Here is a 19,777-nt window from a genome sequence, read left to right on the forward strand (position 1 = left end):
CACCCTCTTGTTGGTGTTTTTTTTTTTTTTTTTTTTTTTTTTTTTTTTTTATGGGAGGAAGGCAACCGACAGTCAATTGAGTGGGAATAAGATTTTCAAGGTTAAACTCCAGTTCAAGCTAACATTCTCAAGCGCCTTCGGGAAATGAGGTTAACCACTATTTGTAGTAGCAACTAAAAACAAAAAAGCACACAGAGAAAATTGGCACATCATACCAATAACAGGGGATGCATCATTTATCTGCCTTTGCCTTTTATACAGAACGCAGCAAAGCGGAGTACAATATAATATGCCAGCGCAGTAATAAAGTCATGACGGCAAATATTACTATGGAAAAACACTTCCACGCAAAAAAATGTAAAACCATCAAATGAAGGAGTTTCTGGGGTAACTTGAGTGTGTCTTCCTGTGTCGTATGATTATGCTAAAGCGCAACTCGCTAATTCATTGCAGGCTATTTGGAACCTCAAAATTGTTGAACTTCACTAACTCTGTGTACTTTGAACGCAGCATTCCTCAACCAGACAACATTTTTGCCGGCATCTGGGTGGACGTCTGAAACGGTTATAGGAACGCGACAATTGCGTACAACACAACATGGAGAGGAAAGAGGGTGTCGAGCGTTTTGAATCCACACCTATCGCTCGTCATTGTACAATGCCCTTACACACGGGCTCAGCTCCTATACTACCTCCTGTGCCAGCCTCGGCGGTCACATGCCAGCTTCAACTAAACTATCAGGACACCTTCATCTGGCTCTTGTCCCTCCCTCCCCCATTTGACAACATAAGGAATTTAAATGGATTAGCACTCATACTAAACAAGGAGACAACCATTTGTGCAAACCTTACTGTAAATATAAGATAGCCGGGTGCGCGAACGCATGTAAATACCAGCACTGACAGAGCTGAATTATTTTAAGGACAAGAGTGATTTATTAGCGGGTGTGAGGCACTCCTAACCCTGATCAAACAGGATTAAGATTACAAATAACCCACTTCCCACTGCTGGTCAAATTTAACCAGGAGGCCAATTCAGTTCACATTAGTCTCCCCTACCTCTCGTGCCAGCAAAAGTTGTGGGCATTTGAGGCCCACTGCATCTATTCCAAGCACGAGTGCTCTCATTGATTAATCACAGGAGGGATTTCAAGGAAAAGACGGGCCTCCTTAATACAGGGGAATCAGTCAAAGTGTCTTGCTAAACTCTGCTCACATTTATCTGAGCGCGGCACAAGTCCAATTTCATCCGCCAAGTAAAGGAGGGACAGAGCAAGAGGAGAGTGGGGGTGTATAAACTACTCTGCTGTGGGCAATAATCAACGCAGGCAGAGATCAAAAGTTCAAATGGCTGCATTGAAGCACACAGAGCACAATCTAGGGCCTGTAACCCCCCGTCTGTATCAGAACTTTATAGCGGCCCTCCAACCAGATAACGCCGGCCAGCCACAGCCTTCTTTTATAGGACCCCTGGCGCTACAAGTCCAGGACTTTGCTTCAGAGAACATCACAATAAAAGCCACTTTTATCACCATGTTGGAGCTGGAATATGTCTGGATGCTAAGGAATACAAAAATAAACGCCGCGTTGGCCCCTTAATGCAAAGCCTAAATCTCCTACTCTTGACTCTGCAGAGGCATCCCACTCGAGGAGGCCCTTTGCCAAGTCCAAAAGTGTTCGAACACGTGACATGGTGCAGTGGCTTCATTAATTGGGCTTACCTGGTAAAGCGCACTTTGCAGATGGCGCACTCATAGGGTTTCTCCCCCGTGTGTGTTCGAATGTGGCGGGGTAGCTTGCCCGCTCCTTGAATGACCTTGGAGCATATGGGGCACTTCTGAAAGGCCTTTGAGCGCATCTTCCTCTCCCCGCCGCCTCCGCCGCCGCCCCTCTCGCCGACCCCCCTCTCCCCTCCGCCCACTCTGTCGTGGCCGGCGTTGCTCCGTGACAACCACAGCGGCGGAACGCCCGCCGTCACGGCGGCAGAAGGCGTGTCCTCAAGCTGAGTGCTGTTAAAGTAATTGTAGTAAAATTCCATGTCCGGGTCATCGCCGTCGCCCGGATCCTCCCCGGCCGCCCCGCGCTGCTTCTGCCTCTCAATGGAGTCCATCATCTGCTGCAAGAGGGCACTAGCCGAGCCCCTTTCCCGAGCCATCATCTGCAGGGCGGCGTCCTCCGTCTCCGGCGTGTCGTGCCCTGTCCGAGCCTCGGGGGGGAGGTAGAAGTGCCCGTTCTGGGAGGGAGGGCAGTAAAATGACCCGAGGCTTATTCCGTTTCCCTGCACCGCTTCCCCATCCTCGTCATCCTCTTCCTCATCTTCGTCCTCTTCTGGCTCATGGATGGGGGCCTGGGCCAAAGCCAGGGCCAGGGGGGAGTAGTACTCACCGGGGCCACCGGGCGCGCCGTTGCTGGGGGTCCCTCCGTTGCCGTGGTTAAAGTGCAGGTGCGTCGGCAGGTCCCTGAGCTCTGGCGTGCTGCAGCTGCTGGCCCAGTGCGCCCCTCGCTGGAAAAACTCCAAAAACTCCCGGGCCAGCACCTGGTTGCCCTGCTCGCTCCCTCCTCTGCTTCTCTCCTCATCTTCGTTTCGCTGCTCACTGCCCGCCTGGAAAAGCATCAGGTGGGAGATAAGATTTAAGATCTATGCATGTTTGACAATTACGTGACCAGTAAACAAAAGGTCTACAGTCATCCCCCGCTATGAGCAGGGGGATGAGTCATTGTTGGGTGTGTTAATAGCTTAAAACGTACATATTCCACAAATAATGATCAACAAAAACAAAAACATGTCACAATACACTGTGAAAACGCTGTCAGTACTCCTTGGAAAGCAATACATGCATGTATTGAAATACTATACAATGCATCACATCTACCCCCCACCCCCACTATTTTCACTAATAACATCTTCGCAAAAGTGTCCGTATTGAAGTTTTATTTTTTATGCGTTGCAAGAGTCGTAAACTGTCTTGACCTCAGTTAATTCACGAAGGTCTTGGCCTACATGATTGTGAGTGAAGCGCTGTTGAGATTGTTAGGGGGTAACCTCGAAAGACAGGAGCCAACTGCATGTCGCAACACTCGATTATGTGGACGTGTAGCTGTGATATGATGCCTGAAAAATACAAAAAAAACAGTGTGCTGTTCCTACGCACAAGCAAGCAATTGGCTCAGCATGAGTAAGCGTTGAACTAGGCCCAAGGCCGTGGGTGTGCGTTTGGCATGGAAAGCGCCGCAGATAACTGCCTTGATGTTAGCTTGACGGGGGCTGACTACACAACTTAATGAAGGGGCGAGACATGAGGAACACACACCTTCATGGTTAACGATTATTTTTTTTGAAAACACCCATACACAACCTATATTTTTTGTCAGTAGCATTTTAAATTATCACTCCTCTTTGAAATTGATTACCGATTTCAATTTTACCCCTGCCAAGTTAAAAAAAACAAAAAAACAGAAGATGTTTCACCAATACAGCTCAAAAACTGCTCATGGCAATAGCGCGCAGTGTTTGTACAGCATAATGCACATAAAATAGAAGATTTTTTAATTCCATTTGTATTTGAATTTAAGACCAACTTCCCAATGTCCCATGTTGTCCTAAGTTACTACAGTACATAAATGGCGTGCAACTTGCTCTTAAGCTCGACTAAAACCGCATCACTGTTTTGCTGGTTTCGCTAACGTGATTGCATGAACACGAGAGCCATTCAGGAAATGATTTTCTCTAGAATGTGAATTTATTTTGAGATTTGAAATTTAAAATCCCACTTATGATCGATATATATATTATACATAATATTTCTCTGTTTTTGAAAGATTAGGACTAGGGAGGCATGATAACTGTCAGATAAATATTGGACCAATATTGGGGGGAAAAAAATGTCATATTCATCAGTCCAATATCAATAAAACAGGATTGATAGACATCTCAGGATACACAAACACTGGTCTGGCTATGGTCACTTTAATAGCGTCTTGCGCCAAGCTTCTGCGGCATGACGTAACACAAAAAATATGCCGCGTGATATATTTATTTATTAACTTTTATTTTATTCCAATTCAACTACTTTCCAGACAGGTTTACCAGATCTCTACCAGATCTGTCACGCTACAGATGTTCGTTGTCTGAAAGCGCGAGACATCAATTTTACCAGAGCCACACATAAAGACGTCTGACATTAGTCCAGTCAACCTGAATGATTGCGGACTCACCAGCCTGGGCTGTTAGCATACAATTCAGGCTGTGCTGAGTGAGCCATGATTCCTCCCCCCCCGTATTTTGGTGAGTGATGTACTGGACTTATTTAAAAAGAGACTTTGATCAGACTAAAACGCTTTTCTTTTAACGCAATGACGGACATTCTGATTTTTGAAAGAGATGGGGGGGGGGAAACTGAAATAAAAGTTTAGATTTGAAGATTCAGAACTGTTACGGTGATTACAGCTCTAGTAATGTGAGATACATTAGATGAAGTCCCGATGAAAACAAAAATAAACACATTTAGTCCCGATGAAAACAAAAATAAACACATTTTTATTTGGTTTACATACACTGCATTAGAGTGTGAAATGTCTTGTCTTAATTTTCGAGATTAGTATCATGAATGTTTGTATTTTGATATCGATATAACCCCCAGGCCTACAGTGTATGCTATACACTGTATAGTGTACCCCCCCCCCAAAAAAAATGTTTCGGAACAGTTTGGAGAAGCAGGCAGTTCTCGTTGATCGTTGGATACACATTTAATCATACATTCCCAATTAAAACATTGTAATATGCCAGTTAAGGTCTTGTTTTTTTCATCCAAGGATTCAATATTTTCTGATGATCCACGAGAACACCAGCATGGGTGGTTGATCTTGGATTAAAATTAAATGATAGGTAGTTGAATATATTTGTGGTTAATACACAACATACAATTGCTTGGAACCTGTAGACAAGAAAAGAGGAATAAGGTCTTTTGTTGGTGTATCGGATTTGGAAGACAAGATTTTTCATCTGTAGTGAACAGAAATTGAAATCGATAATTGCTTTTAACGCAGGACGGAGGGAGTCTTGGACTCATGGAGAACACTGCCTCCAAAGACGGAAACTTGCCAAGTTAAGTCCAAAATATTCCAATTTTATATTTAAAAATTAAATTCATTTTAGACGAGGCTTTCAGTCGCCAAGTCTTACCAAACTGAACACTCATATTAAGTGATACTATAGTCTTTGAAGCGTTCCCTAACGAAAGTACAAATAATATCTTTTGAGTCTAATGTTATTCTGTAATGTAACCCAGCCGCTGGGGGGCAGTGCCCTCCCCTGGGGGTGCACTGTTCCCCAGTGCCGGTCCCAAGCCCGGAGAAATGGGGAGGGTTGCGTCAGGAATGGCATCCGGCGTAAAACTTTTGCCAAGACGACCATGCGAGTTGGTAGGACGGTTTACAGGGGCGGATGGAAATTACTGACTCGCTGTGGCGACCCCTGAATAGGGATGTGCCGAAAGGAGAAGAAGAAGAAGAAGAAGTTATTCTGTAATGTAAACGTGTAGAGGTAGAATGACAACGTACCGGCGGGGAGAGCACTTTGGTGTCCAGTAAGTGTGTACAGACGTCCTGAACGGGTGGGATTTCCAGGAGGCGTGCGGCTGCGAGAATGTCAGCCACGCTGCTGTGGCTGACGGTCAGTGTGGCCGTGTAGGCAAAGTCCAGCAGTGCTCCGAGCGGCTCCGCCGCCACAAAATCGATGTTGTAGACGTTGCGTTGGTCGGCAGCCGCTCCCGACGTGAACAGCTTGTGGAAGTAGGAGCTGCAGGACGCCAGGACGGAGCGGTGCGCTGGAAACTCCCGATCCTGGGTGATCAGCAGAACGTCGCAGAGCAGTCCGCTCTGCCGCTGCTTGTTGAGGCTACCCAGGATGTCGGCGCTGTGCTCGGGGAAGGGGATCCCCACGGGGCCTTCTTCGGCCTCTCCGGCAACTCCTCGACCTCCGCCGCCCACCGTCCCCCTGAGCCGCCTTCCTCCCCTCCCGCCGGCTCCGGACGACATCTTCCACCAGCCTGCCGCCGAGCCGCCTAGCACAGCCCCCACCCGTGTATCCGTCCTGCCGTCCGTCTGTCTTCCTGTCTGAGGGGGGAGAAAGACAGAAAACAGGCACATTAATATCGATACAAGAAACTTCAAAACAAAAGGGATCAAAACAAACATGCCCGTTAACATTCTTAGTATCACGCAAATAAAACAAATTAGAAGAATTGGCTTCACTCGTCGTACATTTATGGCATCAAAGCTGATGATTTGGCAGCTGCCTTGTATTACCAACTAACCAAATAAACCGCCAAATAAAGCCAGAAAGCTATGGCATCAGTCAGAACTAACCTCGAAGCCCTGTCCACTTCTGTCATATATGAAAGGCACCGTCAACAGAAGCATGTCTTGATGTGTATTTCTGGTTGAACGAATGGAGCAATATCAAAGTGTGTTTTGATAAATCTTAACCCTCCCTCCCCCCCAAAAAAAAGTTGATCAAAGACTACTTGTGGCATCATAACCTTGTCATACAGTACAAAAGGCCCCTCCCTCCATCCCATTTACGCATTTACTTCAAAACCAACAGCAAAACTATGTGACAACAAAATGCAACTATGTGACAACAAAATACACAAATTCTGAGTGGAAAACACTTGCTGTTGTGTCACTCGTAAGCCAAAACCCACTAAAGTCCATTTCAATCACCAATTTGAGCCTCAAAAGTCAAACGAAATCCAGGAGCTCCAACCACCATCATGCTTGATCACATGCTAATGGCATAATATAACTTTTCTACAATTATAGGATATAGTAGAAAAGGCAAATATTTCGGCCTATGAGAATGGTTATTACATGAGTACATTTGATCACATTCAGTGAAGAATTGGGCTTTAATCGAACTTATATTGCAGACTGTACTTCCTGTATGCATGCAGGTGGCGATGAAAGTGTCTCCTTGTAAACATCTATACCCATGTGTGCATGTGTGCGTGCACGCTCGTGCAGGAGGTCGTGAAGGACGGATAGGCAGACGTTAGCGGGGGATCCAAATGCATGCTGGGAGCTGGGCTGTCTGCCTGGAGCCACGAAAGAGAATGAGGGAGGTGAAGGAAGTTGGGGTGGAAAAAAAACAACACACCAATAAAAGGTAGAGAGAAGTAGTGAGAGGGGCGGAGGGGCTGCCACGGCGGACCCTGTGGAAAAACTCCACGAGGAAGAGGAAGAGGACACGCAACAAGCTGCGAGGCCACAGTATTAAAAGGGAGGTTGTCAATCCGGTCTGAGCTGGTTACCCCACCCTGCACTGTGTGCCAAGTTTCAGGAAAGGCTGTCCCCTTGCTCACGTGTGGGGGGGGAGATTAAAATGATCGACTGAAGCCTGGGCAGTGGGAGGGGGGTTTCGGCAGAACAAGCCACCCTCGATTCCTGTATCAACGCGCTCACATGCGCACACACAAATGTTGTGCCATCACAGAGACATCAATAATGCACACATGCACGTACACACACTGGCACAAACGCGTATCGTACATCCACCGCCCACCCTCCTCTCTCCATCTGCCAGGGAGAGGCAGCAGGGGGTGAGACGGGGGGGGTGGTTAGACTCTCTATATGAGCAAGCGTTCTAATGACTGTACAGCAGATTAGCTTCTATGTACCCTTGCATGCTGCAGCACCCCCACCCCCACCACCACCAAACCTGCCTAACCTGGCTGCCTCTCCTCCCTCACACCTGTTCACCTGCACTTACCTCTCACGCACCCCTCCTATCTTTGCACTCTTCTCCCAACGACACCGATCGATCTCCACACCTTCAAAATCAGCCTTTTATGCTCAGTTAGAGTCAGGGGTCAGGAGCAAAGAGCATGTCCTGAGACTTAAAACAGTGGCATGCTCATTACAAAAGCAATGCAATGAAGTATTAAAATGAAAATACAGCGCAAGGTGTCAGGGCAAACTCAATCCCAGTTGATTTTTTGCAAAGAGGCGGTTTAACACCCTATACTGGTTGCCTGTCAATCGCCGGGCAACATACAGGATAGACAACAACTATTCACACTCACAATTGCACTAAAGACAATTTAGAATCTTCAGTGAACCAAACAAGGATATTTTTGGATTGTGGGAAGTCAGAGTTCCCGCAGAAAACCCACACTAGCAAAGGGAGACCAGACAAATTCTGCACAAGAAAGGCCTGAGCTCAGATTCAAACCCCCAACCTCAGAACTATGAGGTATACATTCCATGCTAGCCACTCATCCCCATGTACTACGCCGTCCAGGTTTGTTCTTTTTACTTTTGACTATGATGACAAGCGACAACGCATATGGTCATGCTGAGGTTTTCCCGCTACACCCAATTTGTGGTGTAATTCTTCAACTATGGCAAAAAGGCCACAAAAAGCCAAAGCAAAACACGAGTTAATCCTTTGCTACCAGCTGAACTGAGCCCTCGTGAGGTACCCAGGGGTCTTGCAGGACATCATGCGTAGTGACGGTGATGGTGTGCTCAGTTAAAAAACAGGTCCTATGATGCGTGTGGAAATACCACGATAACCAGCACTCCCCCCCCATGGGAGTCTCACAACACTGTGACTTCAAAATAAATAAATAAAAACAGACTGTCTGACAGGAAAAGAGCAAATTGTATTACAGGAGGCCTCATCTGAATATGCAGAGGACGACCATGAGGAAACAGAGGACAAAAACTAAAAAAGAGGGAGATGATGGCTCAGGGTGCAAGGCTGAACGAGAGAGAGAGAGAGAGAGAGAGAGAGAGAGAGAGAGAGAGAGAGAGAGAGCGAGAGAGAGAGAGAGAGAGAGAGAGAGACCACATGGCCTGCGGTCACGTCCTCTGAAGGTGGAAAGTGATCTCCGTGAGCCCACCCAGGCCTGACTTCAAGCACCTGCACTCGACCGGGCTATGGCTGCAAGCTTGTGTACACGTTATCCTCGGCACATCCAGGAGCTGACCCCGAGTTGCGGCTTTGCGGGGGTAAAGACGCTGAGCTGAGAATAGCTAAAACACGCGCGCACGCATGCACGCACACACTTGAAGTAAGAGGCAAAGAAGCAGAGAGGGATTCCTCTGCATGCCGCAGCCACCTGTCCCCACATGACCTAAGGTGGACTAAGAAACACACCGCAACCAACCTGATCCCAGCACCTCCTTGTGGGTTGAACATTGCCTATCACTAATTCATGTTTTCAGGTCACGGAGGCCAAAGCGGGATGGCGTCCGTCCGTATCCTTGCAGCTCTGCTTCCAGGGAAGGACGCATTCTTTCGTTCAGCCCGTGAGAACTTGTGCCCTGCTTTGCGAGTCAAACCGCCACTTGAAACAAGCTGAGTTCCAACCCCTTTGTTTCATCCCTGTCATGTCACAGAATCTCTTTGCACATGCCGTAGCTCTGCAGTACCTGGTCACACTTCGGGCATGAAACGACAATAGTCTCATTAGCGACAGTTACTTGTGTGTTTAGTATCCAACAGGCATCAGTCACATGGCGATATATTTCTGCGTATTTGACCTGATATGAAACACAGATATCCAACCCTGTGAATTAAAGAGTCTGTCTTTGTCCAACAAATACCATTCATCCCTACAAACAAAGAGGCAAAATGTTTAGCCTGAGAATCTTTCGATGTGTTTGAAATAGACAGCCAGTACATTTTGGGGAAAAAAAAATGTTCCCAAGGTTTCAGTGGACATGAGGCACCATATCATTCAAAACAACGATGAAATGTGCTTTTGTGATTTTTCTAAGAATCACTGTGAAACTAATTTTTTTCACACAGCTTTTTGATGATTAGTGTTCTCTCTTCTGTTGTGTCTGTTTGCTGTGTAAAGTGGCCTGGGTTTTGTGAAAGGCGCTATAAATAATCACATTTTTGAATAACTGCAGGCCCTTTCATACGACCAATATAAAAACTGAATTTTTCATATTATTTACTCCGATTGCTGATGTGTCGTAACTGCACTGGCGTGGAATGGAGGAGAAGAAATCAGCTTGGGAAATGTCTTCCTTCGAAGGTAATATCAGAGCTGTGACAAGTGGGACAATGCCTGTGTGTAAACTAGTGTTGCACCAAGTCCCGGTAGCAGTATCAAACTGTGAATTCATCCATCCGTCCATTATCTAGCATTATCCGAGGGGCTGGGTCACGGGGGCAGCAGCTTCAACAGAGAGGCAGAGACTTTCTTCTCTCCAGCCACTTCGTCCAATGGGATCCCAAGATGTTCCCAGGCCAGCCTGGGAGACCTAGTCCCTTCGCCGAGTCCTGGCTCATCCCCGGGGCCGTTTGTGGGTGGGAAATACCCGGAACACCTGACCAGAGAGGAGTCCGGGAGGCATCCTAATCAGATGCCCGAGCCACCTCATTTGGCTGCTCTCAACGTGAAGGATTAGCAGATCAACTCTCCCGGATGACCGAGCTTCACACCTTATCTCTAAGGGAGAGCCCGGACACCCTGGAGAGGAAACTAATTTCACCCGCTTGTATCCGGGATCTCGTCTCTTTTGGCCACAACATCGGTGAGGATAGGAAATAAAACAACACTTTTCGGGTCCCCTAAGACTTATCCAAAACTATTAGTTGCGTTTAAAATGTTATCAAATTATCTTAAATTGTTCTCATGTTCAAAATGTATTTTTTATTTGATCAAAAGTACTCTAATTAGCATCTTTATAATAATTGTTTGAATTAATAAATACAAATAAGCTATTATTGCATTGTTTTTACTGATGTGCAAATTTTTTATTTCAGTACAGAATTGAGGTCATTTATTCATGTTAAAAGCTATCAAAGTCAAAACGTTCGGTATTGTGACAACACTAGTGTAAACTGTGTGAAGTCCAACACCTGACGCTCCCGTGGTGATGTCATCCGATTACCTGATTGCATGATGCTGTGTCTGTGCGCACGATTGCTCTTTCAAAAAGCAATTTTGCCAGAGCTCTGTAAAAGACACAATTGACACCATTTTCTACTTTTATCACACCGGATGTTAGTGCTGACGTACCGTATAAATATATTGGTTCTGCGTGAAAGGCACAGGCTGATAAAATGTCACATCTGCTGTTACAGCTCTGAGATTTGGGGGACACGTGAGGCTTCAGAGCGCAAACATAAGTGAATAATTGGGCACCAAAGTGAGTTTTCTTCCCAGTAAATTACTGTAATAGATCAATGTTCATTCTCTCGTGCATTGTCGACCGGGGTCTTAACAGGCATCAAGTACAAACACTGGGTAATAGACGTCAAGTCAAACGCCTCCTTTCTGCCCCAATTGAACTGATAGCGAAACACTTAGCGGTAACAGCCAGCGCAAGGGAATCACCTGGTTCGACGCAACAAGGGAATAGCACAAAATACTGTGAGGAGAGGAGGCGGCAGTTTCAAGAAAAGCAGAGTTTTGAAAAAGTGTCACAGCAACCAAGTGACTGGCGGATGGCAGGAGACTCGTGGAAGGAATTATGATTGGTCTTACTGGGAGACGAGCAGGAAAAGGGTGGCCGCCTGATAAAACTGACGTTGCGAAAGTCGCTCTGAGTCTTGAGGCGTTCGCTCGCAAGCCCAAGCAGGAAGTGCTGATGAACACACAATGCGAGTGAAGTGGTGGTGGGTGAGGCCCGCTTATTAAACTCACAACCACTCATAACTGCAAAGAGTACGGAGGCCTTGGAATCCGGCTCAGATGTCAATGATAAACTTGGATCTTGTTCGTTCGGCTGGTAAAACCTGCTTCAATTAGAGGAAAGCTCAACGCCCACAGGTGGGGCAAAGATTCATTTGAGTAAGCAGGCACGGGGGGTGGGGGGGGGGGGTTATTAAGCTATTTTGCCCTTATGCAAACCCAGCATAGTGTTAAGACTATGTAAGCACTGGTGAAACACGCCTCAAAAGTGAAACGAAACTTGGACTTCAAACCGTCATCATAGATTATGTCACGCAAGACTCATGATGAGCATCTCAAAGACTGACTCCACTTTTTTTTTTTTTTTGTGATGCCACCACAAAATGGTAGCAGCGATAAAGACGTTCGATAACCCTCAAACCAGAAATGGCTCATCAGAAATAAGAAACGATTTGACTGCTTGGGCCAGTATAGGCAAGACAAGTCAGTATCAATGAATTCCAGTCGTATCTATAAATCGTCATTAGGTGACAGCATTTCTCTGCAAACACCTTCCTTTTCCTTGCCCATTACGCGACTGTCAGTCAGTTTGACTTTAATGTGGGGTTTTATTACACAGTGATTAACTTCAAAGTCTCCACGCCTCTGAAGAGGGTGTGGAGACTTTACAAAGAAATGAAGTAAGCATTCAGAGCACTAAGACTCTAAAGTGAAAGTATCCACGATATTAAATGGTTAACTCCTTTAGTTTACGTTTGTGACGAGAACAATTTTTTCTTTAATCTCCAAGAGGCCCATTTGCAAAACAGCTCATGTTCAGACTAGTTTTGTCATAAAGGCCAACCCTCAAGTTTTTAACTGTTTTAATGGTGTTATAAAGGTTACATCGCTAACTTCTATTTCCACTAGCATGACAATTAAGAATATTTAATTAAAAAAGAGATTTGTGATGTGAACTGCATTAACATTGATCTTAAAGGTAAGACTTGTGTAATCTATTGTCTTGACTCTAGGGGAGTTTAGAACTTCATTTTACACTTGCATGGAAATTTAGATGTTTTTTTAGAACATACCTATTTTTTTTCCAAAAAGGTGAAACGACAGTTTGAATCAGACAATTAATTCATACCATATGGGAAAATATTCTGTCTCATCCCTCCTGACCATCAGAGTTGGTTGCTTCAAGCACCAGATTTTGGCTCTTCCATTTTGAAATTAAAACTTGAAAGTCAACCGGCATCAATGAACGGATTGTGTTCAACTTAAGAGGTTCCATGATACCGTTACATTGAATATGGCGTATTAAAAATGACAACTTCGTCATAGAAGCGTAGAATGCTTTCTACGTTGGCTGGGTATGGAGACGACACTCGCTTCCTTCACGCCAACCGTGCTACAAGCTGGGCAGTGTGACCAAATCTTAACTCATGACTTCAAAAGGGACGCAAGTGCCCAGCAGAACATTGGCGGGCCAGCAAGGCCGCACGCAGACCGAGCGGGAAGAACTTTTTCCTGCGAGCCTATAACAGACATGTAATAGAAGCCGCTGTGTAATCAGATGACCAGCTCTCTGCTTGCTCAATCCCTCTGTCCCCACTGTCTGAGCCTCCCTCTTTGGCTGTACGGTTGCTCCATCTGAGCGGCAACGCATCACCTCACTTCCCTCTCTCCTCCTGCTCTTCCGCTGAGGACACGCAGCGGCTGAGAGCCCCGCCCGTCCTCTTGTGACGTGCCAACCTCGAACGCAACCCACCCATCTCCTCTCCTAAATCAACATCAACAGTGTCACATTGGTCACATGTCGCCGTCTTGACCACTCCGCCGACGCCGCTCTGCTTAATTAAAAGGCGGCTGTGGTCTCTGAGCCAGTTATTTTAGCAATACTGTATCCAAATAGGCAGTGGGTATGTGACGAGAGCCTTTAATGAATGCATGTTTTTGCATCACGCAATGAACATTAAAAAAAAAACTAAGAAGACTTTTTCACCCCCGGCCTGAAAAACATCCCAAGCTTCTCTCGCTCACCCTAATTTGATCAGGTTGCATTGCCCTCTTCATAATAAATGTCCCAGAAGAGAACAGAAGAAGCCCCTTTACTGCCCCTAGACACGAACACAACAACAGGAAAACAACAGAGAGGGGTCTGTGTGGCTAGAAGACGTGCTATACCGAGCAGCTGACCAGGGAGGGCGAACCAAACACAAGGGAAGACGTGAGACTGCAGAGAGGGAAGGGGCTGCTAAAGCTATTCGATTATGACTTAGCATGAATTTACACGCAGCAGGAAAGAAATGACTCAGCTTGGTATGAAGCTTAAAAAAAAAAACAAAGACACACACACACGCACACAATACATCATGTGCATTTGCAGAGTTGCCTCAAAATGGAAAAATTAGGCTGCATTATTTGAAATTCGACGAAAATTTCAACGGTTAAACTAAAATGTCTTCAAGGTTGCACGTGGCTGCCAATTCTCGCTGCCGAACTGCGATCAAAGGGTTCCTTACGGTTACACAGTGGATGTTTTTTGTTCACACTTGTGCGAGTTGAGGTCAATGGAAACGAATAAAAGATCTGCAACTGTGACATGCCATTTATTACACTCTCAAGGTTAACAAGCTTTTTTACAGGTTGCCCGTTTCACACTACCGAACCGCCTTTTTTCAGGCCGTTATTTTATATAAAATGCAGACAGAGAATGGGGGAGACCAAGACGACCTAGTAATTTTATGCCTTTTAAAATTGCATATTGTAACTATAACAGTGGGTCCTTGGTTTGACAGTCCCAGCATACAATTTTTGAGGTTACGAACAGTGCGCCTCAAAAGAATATGTGGTCACGCGATACAGGAAGGCACGTCAGACTGACTGTTTTTCAATTGAGTGTTTTACAGCTCAAGTTTTTGTCAGACAAATATTTACTGTAATTATGACCGATTGTGTAGGTTCGTGATACATTACAGCTCATTCCGACTGAGGGAAGCAATTTGGGTTATGTCGCCGCCATCGGAAGCCCAATGTCTGCCGTAACCTGGTGTAACGCTAAAGGTTTGCCACTCGATACTCACTTCTCCTACCCTGTTGTGTTGAAAGTAATTGTCACATCAGATGCTGACGTCGCGCATCTAATTATCCAATTGCGGATTGCCTTCCATAGTTGAGCTAAGATCCCGCCTATGTTGGGTTCCGCGTGAAAGGTAAAGGCAGCCGTATCTTTTGCTCTTGCTCTGAAGTGTCACCTTCTATTAATCTTTTACGGCTGTTACTGTTACTTTAAACAATGCCTGTACAGCAAATAAAATGATTGATAATGGCCACAATGGATTATTTCTTTTTCCATTCATCCTTGTTGGAAAAAGTCTAAATTGGAGCATTCTGCAATGCACTGCGCTGACCGCTGTCTAACTTCATTAATTTACATGTGGCAAAAGGAATAGGAAAAGGGGCTTGGCATTAAGTTTGGAGAAGAAAGAAAAAAATCAGTGGAAATCCATCCTACAGCATTCACATTTTACATTAAAAAAATACATAGGGTACTATGCAAAAAGGGGAAAAAAAAGTCAAGCTTTCAAACTGCCACGGCGGCATCAGGAAAACCTGTCTCCTCAGTCAGTCGGAAGCTGCTCGTTTCGGGCTATAGTGGTAGCGGCACAAACATACAGGAATATCAAACTGTATTCAGCCTCACCGCCAAATTGATGGGTGGTGTCTTGGACCAGCCCACAGCCACTGAAGTCCCCTGCAATTCCCTTGGAATCTATTGTTGGTAACACAGGCACACATGCATGCATGCACACTTATGCACACCAACACATATGGCGTCCTAGTTTAACCTCTTGGTGGGATTTGCTTGAGCCAACTATGCCCGTGTGGTCCAAAGCGGCACCTTGAGAAGTAGCATAAAAGAGTAGAATCAGGACAATCATCACGGCGGTATCTATTGTATGCCCTGACATTGAGCACTGGGTGATAAAGGAAAAAAAAATAAATGTCCTTGCCGCTTCCTTCTGAGAAGCATACCACACTGCTTCCAAACAGTTGGGCGTCTTCAAGTACCCTCTTTGTGTCCACATTCAAAAAAAAAAAAAAAAAAAAACGGGTCCAACGAGTACATCCAGCCAAACAAATGTGCGCCTCATTCACATGTGAGGCATGGTGTTTCAAATCCCAAGTGAGGCAGGTGAACTTGGAGCAAGATGCTATAATGTAAGAGTGAAGCCCCTCTCCCCCCCCCCCCCCCCACAAAAAACGAAAATTTCAACAATTAACGAGCTTTGTTTAGATGGTTTGGGGAGTCTCAAACAAATCCAGGAACTAATTACAAGTAACAGATGCATCATTTGCAACTTCCTTGACTGTTCCCCACGACTACTATTCGAGAACACCATAAGAACGTGTCTTCAAAGAAATACAAGCTGCATGAGAAGAAAAGCAGCCGAGCAGTGCAGCACATTGACCCATTTGTCTTCCTCTATTTCATGTGGAAGTGGGTCAAGAACTCTGAACTCCTTCACTGGCAACATGATGTGGGTTCCATCCCTCCTGCCTGACTCACTTCTCAAGACAATGTGTGTCTGTGTGTGTGTGTGTGTGTTTTCGGTGTGCTTACCAAATAGAGGTAAGTTTCCCCAGCTCTGGCTCCCCTGTCTGCCTGTGGGCCAGCTCAGCTGCCTGCGTCTCTGGGCAGGGCTCGAGCTTTACCAGACAGGAAACTTGCAAGTGGCCCTCGTCATATAGGCAAGCCCTTGCCTGATCCCACACAAACAGACCCCCCCACCTCCTCCCTTTCCCCTCCAGCAACCATCACTACCCCACCCCCCTCTATTTTCAGTCCACAACTGGGATCTGCATTGGCTCCACTCATTGGCCCGATAGCCGCTCACACGCCACACCTCCTCGCCGGGATAGGTTGGCGGTTGCTCTTTTTCCTGGATTGCCACGGGCAATGCACTCTGGGATACGGAGTTCTGGCAGCCCACTTGACCTGTTTTGGAGCCCTGGCACAGGACTACGAGCCCCAGCTCCCTCGGCCCTCGCCCGCCCCCACTCTCTCCCAGTCTGTTTTATCGTAAGCACTCCGGGACTGAATTATACACTAGAGTGTGTTGCTAGCGGGCTGCCAGGTATTAAAGTACAGATGAGGCATGACAAAAAAAAAAAAAAAAAATTATGATAATTCAATAATTATTCAAATAAAATTCACAAACGCGAGTGACGGATTCTGACATGCGCTCACGATGGCATGACATTTCACACACACCTCAAACTCCTGCTGACCTAAATAACAACAACGGAGCATGCTGTGCATCGCACTGTCACAAAAGTTGCCTCTGACTATTAATTCATGGCAGTTCCTGCTCTCTCTCCGCCCCCCCTCCCGTAAGTATGTCCACCTGCGTGAAAAGTCCTAACGATAAACTTTTAAGATTCTCCAGCAGTCAGAGGGAAGTACTGTCAAAAAGAGGAACCTTGACAGGCGACCCACCTCGCAGACCAGCCAACCCCCCCCTCCATCCACTACCTCCTCCTCCCTCATTCCTCCCACTCTCCTCCGCTGGCCCTGCTCCCCCACCCCCCCTCCCCCTGCTTGACAGGCCCAGGGCAGCCAGCGAGGGGATGGCAGGCTGCCTTTTAGCTCACCTGCGATGGCCGTGGTTCTGCTTGTTGTGGGGTTAGTGCAGCCCTCCGCTCTCCTCCACTCCGGAGCGCTCTCGCTCTCTGTGGCTCTCTCTCCCTTCTCCCAGCCTCTGTCACTATTGTGCAGGCTTCAAGCCCCTGTACGCGCTAACCAAGCAGCAGCAGATCAACTCAATTCCCTTCCTGGTTTCTGGAGGGCAAAGAGGTCCCTCCCTTTCTCTCTCTCCTCCTCACTCGCCCTCGCTCTTAAAGAAACAGCCTCCATCTCCTCGCCCCGCACAGCCCCCCCAACCTCGTCCCTCGCTCCCTCCCTCCCTCCCGCCGCTGAGCAGAAAAGTCAAGTGGAAATTTCTCCCCGCGTCTTCGAAGTGGACACTTGCTAAAGTCATAAAGTCAATGAGACAAATGATTAACCCGTGTCTCCCTGAGCTGTGCTATCACATTGCCGTATGGAGCCGTCGGCTGCGATCACGTGTGGTTTGAGGTTAAATAAGGTTGTCCTCCCTTTCTTAACCACTATTCCTTTCCTCCTCTCTTGCAAGAAGTCGCACCCACTCATCCCACTGCCTGAGGTCATGGCGTCCCACCCCAAAAGCAAGCCTTGGCAGATTCCAGTACATAATAGCGGGGGCTGCCAGCGAGCCCCTTCGCATTCCCAGGCTTGTCCCCCGCTCGCTGCTCATAATACCTGCCAAGCTCCAACAGGTGAGCTGTCAGAGAAGACATTTGTGTGTAGGAGTATGTTCCCTGTGTCCAAATGCGCAACGCACTTGATGTTGCGCCACTTCCCTGCCAGCCACCTACACAGGCACACCACCCTGAGTGCAAGCCAGCCATTGTGCGGCAAAGAGGGAGCTTTCTCACACCCTCGCTCGAATGCCCGTTTAAGCAAACACATCGAACACATACTTAACACCACGTGTTCAATGGTCCACCATAGTGTTATGAGAAGGCAATTGCACAACCTATACCTAGAGGGCGCTGATCTTCTGCAGAAACAAAAGGGAGTTGGAAGAAACATGTTTGCTCCTCTTTCTTGGACTTGGAAGTGCTTTCTGCCTGCTCCCCAACGTTTAATGAAGCGAGGCCCATACGGGACTTTCAGAAAGTTAGGGATACACGGATTTTGGGAGAAACATTAGGATGAACCTGAGATTAACTGTAATTTTTACAGGTGAATTTAATTTGACCCTCTCTATACTTTTAAATGTACATGTAATTGTTCTATGTTTCAATGCATTTTGCATAACTTGCTGTTCTCAAACAAGGAGCTGAATGCCCAAACTGGGGGGGGGGGTGCATTTAGACAAGTGGTGCTATTCCACTATATTGTGGTCTCTTGAGGAAATTATAAACCTTTTAAGGGAGTTTCAGTTACTGGTAGATTTTCAGTTTGTGACAAGGATCGAAGCAACGCTGTATTCTGTCATAAAAATGGCAACAGGTTAATTGTTCCTTCTGTTATCTAGCAAAAAGCATTTAATTGTTCAACTTGTCAGTACATGTTGCTGGCAGAAACAGATGAACAAATATATAAATTGTACTTATGATGTATTTATTTTACCAGTTAGGTGTAACTGGGCCAATAATTTCTCCTGATTCCCGAACCACTAAATTCTCGCAGCATGGTTGATGAAGGAATCTTTCACATATTCATTGTCAATGTCAACTCATCATTATGCAGCCCTTCTAATGGGCTTGATTGGACTGTGGAGGGGTACCTAATATTGTGGCCAGTAAGTGTACAGTGGAACCTCCAAAGTTGAACACAGTGTCTTCCGTGGCACTGGTTGTCTTGTTCCAAATTCAAAACAAAGCAACAACCCAAACCCAACAAAACGCACTTCCTTTAATGAAAGCCAGACCCCCCCCCCCATACAAGAAAATGTTAAACTTTGTAAACTTTGAAATAAAGCTATGACTTAAATGTAAAATAACCTTTCAAAAAATATTCAACTTAATATGACGAATTAAAAAACAATCATGACTTCTTTCAAACAAATTTGATCTAAAAATGTATTACCTTATCCTCATAAGATTTCGAATTTAATCATACAGTGTAATTATTACTTTTATTTTCACTGTGGTTCTAATACTCCATACTTTAGGGATAATCCAATTCATGATATTTTTCAACCAAATGAAACAGCACAACATTCACTTCAAATTTTGCTTTCTTTTTTTAGGCACATAATACCAGTCAACCCAGTATACCCTGCTGATCATGAAAATACATCGTGTCAAAAGTCAAAAAGAGGTTTCATAAGAATTCTTACCTTTCTTTTGTCCCACAAGATGACGCATTTAGGAATCTCTGGAGTATGACTGTAAGAAGGGGAAAATATTGCAATATTTTTAGCCTCCATTGTTAGTGGATATAGTGCACATAATACAAGTCAACACAATTTAAATTATCGACTGAAAGACACCAAGAAACTCAATGTAGCCATCGTAGTGTCATATTTGTGACAGAATGTTGCCTGTTCG

At 45.9% G+C, this 19,777-nt stretch overlaps 1 protein-coding gene across 5 annotated transcripts in view; it reads right to left on the reverse strand.

The window, feature by feature from the left end:
• zbtb7a (zinc finger and BTB domain containing 7a) overlaps positions 1 to 19,741 on the reverse strand; it is a 21,655-nt gene extending 1,914 nt beyond the window's left edge. The window contains exons 1-3 of one of the 5 annotated variants that reach the window (XM_019896877.1): positions 19,567 to 19,741; positions 5,559 to 6,113; positions 1,721 to 2,601 (exon numbers count right to left, since the gene is read on the reverse strand). In XM_019896877.1, the coding sequence (XP_019752436.1) occupies positions 1,721 to 2,601; positions 5,559 to 6,113; positions 19,567 to 19,656 (1,526 nt within the window). In that variant the 5' untranslated portion in view covers positions 19,657 to 19,741. Of the gene's footprint in view, positions 1 to 1,720; positions 2,602 to 5,558; positions 6,114 to 6,365; positions 6,472 to 15,341; positions 15,848 to 16,262; positions 16,418 to 17,293; positions 17,520 to 19,566 lie in introns of those variants that run through there. The other 4 variants (XM_019896879.1, XM_019896880.1, XM_019896881.1 and 1 more) reach the window with 4 other exon arrangements.
• Positions 19,742 to 19,777: the final 36 nt, after the last annotated feature.

The sequence above is a fragment of the Hippocampus comes genome, unplaced genomic scaffold (genome assembly GCF_001891065.2).
Source record: "Hippocampus comes isolate QL1 unplaced genomic scaffold, H_comes_QL1_v1.1 scaffold22, whole genome shotgun sequence".
Lineage (NCBI taxonomy): Eukaryota > Metazoa > Chordata > Actinopteri > Syngnathiformes > Syngnathidae > Hippocampus > Hippocampus comes.